At 49.6% G+C, this 2,791-nt stretch overlaps 1 protein-coding gene across 1 annotated transcript in view; it reads right to left on the reverse strand.

The window, feature by feature from the left end:
* STYXL1 (serine/threonine/tyrosine interacting like 1) overlaps nt 1-2,791 on the reverse strand; it is a 54,029-nt gene that overhangs the window by 25,951 nt on the left and 25,287 nt on the right. Inside the window, exon 4 of the mRNA XM_019646835.1 lies at nt 1,951-2,083. Coding sequence (XP_019502380.1) covers nt 1,951-2,083 — 133 coding nt within the window. The remainder of the gene's footprint in view (nt 1-1,950; nt 2,084-2,791) is intronic.

Consider the following 2,791-nt stretch of genomic DNA (forward strand, 5'->3'; position numbering starts at 1 on the left):
AAGAACAAAACAACAGCAACTTCTCTGTTCCCCTTCCCCCAATTCCCCAGCACTGTTCCCATCCCCCCAATTCCCCAATAAAAAATCTTAAAAAAAAAAGAAGGGGGAGGGAATGCCTGAGTTGGTCTGGAGGACTCAGAAAGGCACACAGGGTAGAGGGCATCTGAGATGAGACTGCAAGGGGAAGTGGAAATTTGCCAGGTGGACAAATGCTGGGGGAATGTTCCAAGCAGAAGGAACAGCTTCCAGTCATTCATTTCAGTCAACAAATAGGTACTGAGCACCTGCTGGATGCCAGGGACCAGACAGAGCATCCAGGATACAGTGACTCCGCTGTTCTCACAAGGAACCGTATGCACTGCATTTCCTAGATCTTAAGGGACAATTGGTTATAAGATGCACCACCAATTTAACAACAGTTACAATCAGGAATGTACATTCAAGGAGAGATTTATTGGCATAGAACACTATTTCAGACAAGGCGGGGAGCAACTGTTCCCCAGGAAAACCTGAACCAGGGCTCCAAGGTCCAGCCCTCTCTCCCAGGTACTGCTCCCTCACACCCTCACTTCACCCTCTCAGACAACTTCTTCCTGAGCCCCAATGGCCACCAGCGATGCTCAGACTCCCGTCCTCCAAATTCCACCACCAGCTCTAATTCCAATTCTGATTTGCTCAGTTTCCATCCTAGGCCCATGGCCAATCACTGTGTCCACGGTCTGGATACTATTTTAGGGTGCACCACTAGACTCCCACAGTTTGAGCAGGGAGAGGAGTTTCCCTTGAAAAAGCAGTGGAGGTTGCCAGGCAGAAAACAACAGATGTCCACCGCATGCACTTTTGGAGAAAAAGACACTGCTACATTAAAAGAGCAAATCAATTGTTAGATATATCCCAATTTCAGAAATGTTAAAATATGGAGGGAAGTATGTGCATCTTAGAACCAAGGAAACCCAGCAGGGCAAGGCTGTTGAGGCGTCAGAGAGTGGAAGCGTGCCAGAGGGAAGGTTGGAGAGGGAGGTGAAATCATATCTGCAAGACCTTGAACACGGAGTTGAGGGGCTCTGTAGCCTGCTGGGGGTTCCCTGCAATCTGCAGGCAAAAGCGCTGGGGAGGAGAGGGGGAGAGGTGTGAGTCTAGCTGAGGCAGAGAGCATGTCTCTTTTCAAGAGTTGAGGGTGCTGCCAGAATCAAAGGAATATGCAGGTTTGAGAGCTGAGTTGGAAACTGAGGCCATGCATCATAAAGGGGCTCTGAATAGTCTGCAAAAAGCAGAGGAAGGTCTGAAATGAGGATTAAGAGCTAGAGGAAGAGACAGAGACTTGAAAATCCAGAGGAAAAGCTTTTTTTGTGCCAGCTCTCTCTCTGGCCCTTGAGCTCTCTTGCCCTTGCTCTCTCCGATATTACGTATTAGGAGATAATTCTCCATGGCCTCTCACATTTCTACATGTCCTTTGAACAAAGGCACTGGCTTTTCAAGGATATTTGTATGACCAACAGCCTTGGAAGACAGAGACAGTTTCTCCCTCCAGGGCCAAGGATAGGCAGGCTTTCTGCCCATTATAAAAAATCCAGGTTCCCCAAGCTCAGAACTCCTCTCCTATAATACCATGTACTTGGCCCTCTTCATGTCACCCTGTGAAAACTGGGGTTTGGGCACCAGTACAGGAAAATGATGGCATTCTGGCTACTTTTACTGCTCTGAGTAATCAAGTCCTTTGTCTCTGCCCCAGGAGCCTCATGTCTTCAGCCAGCATCTGTGAAACTGTGGCAGGCTCACTTGAAATCTTGCAAGAAAGGAAAACTCTCAGACCCTTCCCAGTTCCTCAGAAGGATGTTCTGTAGATTGCACGAGTCAACCCAGGTAAAGCACTTGGCATGGTTCCTGGCTCGTGGCAAAAGTGTTCAATAACTGTTCATTATTATTCTTGCAGCTAGTATACAAACCCACCTTCTCCACTATTGTCAGAGCTGTCGTCATCTTTTAGGATTATCTCCAGGTCGCTGGTGTTGTTGTCGTACACCACACAGTGCTTCACACACTCCAGGTCCACAGACTCGGGGATAAGATATGTATCCGCCCTCTAAAGAAACCACGAGAGAGGCCTGTTGGAAGGTGGGCTCAGCTGAGCAAATCTTCCCTATTCACCAGCATTGGTTGGAGCCGGAGGTAAGACTGCGCCCGCTTTCCTGACTTCACACACGGGCACAGAAGCACTGAATGCTGACAGAAAATCCGCTCAATCACAAGGCTCTTCCACACCCACATCCCCGGCTGTGAAAAGCTGACCACAGCTGACTGGACCAGAGACAAGTGACTAGCCAAAGAACAGCTGGTCTACTGACCTGCCAACTGAACTAACACATCCTCTCTGTGTGGGGGAGTGGTTGTCCATGGGGGCCAAAGCCAACATCCCCCATCAGAGGGCAGTAAGAAGAAGGCTTGAATAAGCAGAAGTCATAAGCAAGCAGAAATAATGAGGCCGACTGTCAACTCAAATGTAAGCTCTGTGAGAGCGGGAACATTTGTCCTTTTACAGCCACTGATGTATCCTGAGCTTCTAGAACACTGCCTAGCACATAGTAGGCCATAGGTGTGGCTAAAGGAAAGAATGGACAAACAGGTCCCTGAGGTCCTGCAGAGTAGAGAGGAAGCAGCCGAGTTGCCATGATGGTGGACCACAGGGCAGGAGCAGCGGGTGCCTTCTGCCAAGGAGGGAATGAACCCTCGCAGAGCCAGACCTGCCCGGGCTCCCACGGGGTGTTCCAGAGCTCGGGGAGGCCTGGCTGGG

The sequence above is a fragment of the Hipposideros armiger genome, unplaced genomic scaffold, assembly GCF_001890085.2.
Source record: "Hipposideros armiger isolate ML-2016 unplaced genomic scaffold, ASM189008v1 scaffold_107, whole genome shotgun sequence".
Taxonomy (NCBI): Eukaryota; Metazoa; Chordata; class Mammalia; order Chiroptera; family Hipposideridae; genus Hipposideros; species Hipposideros armiger.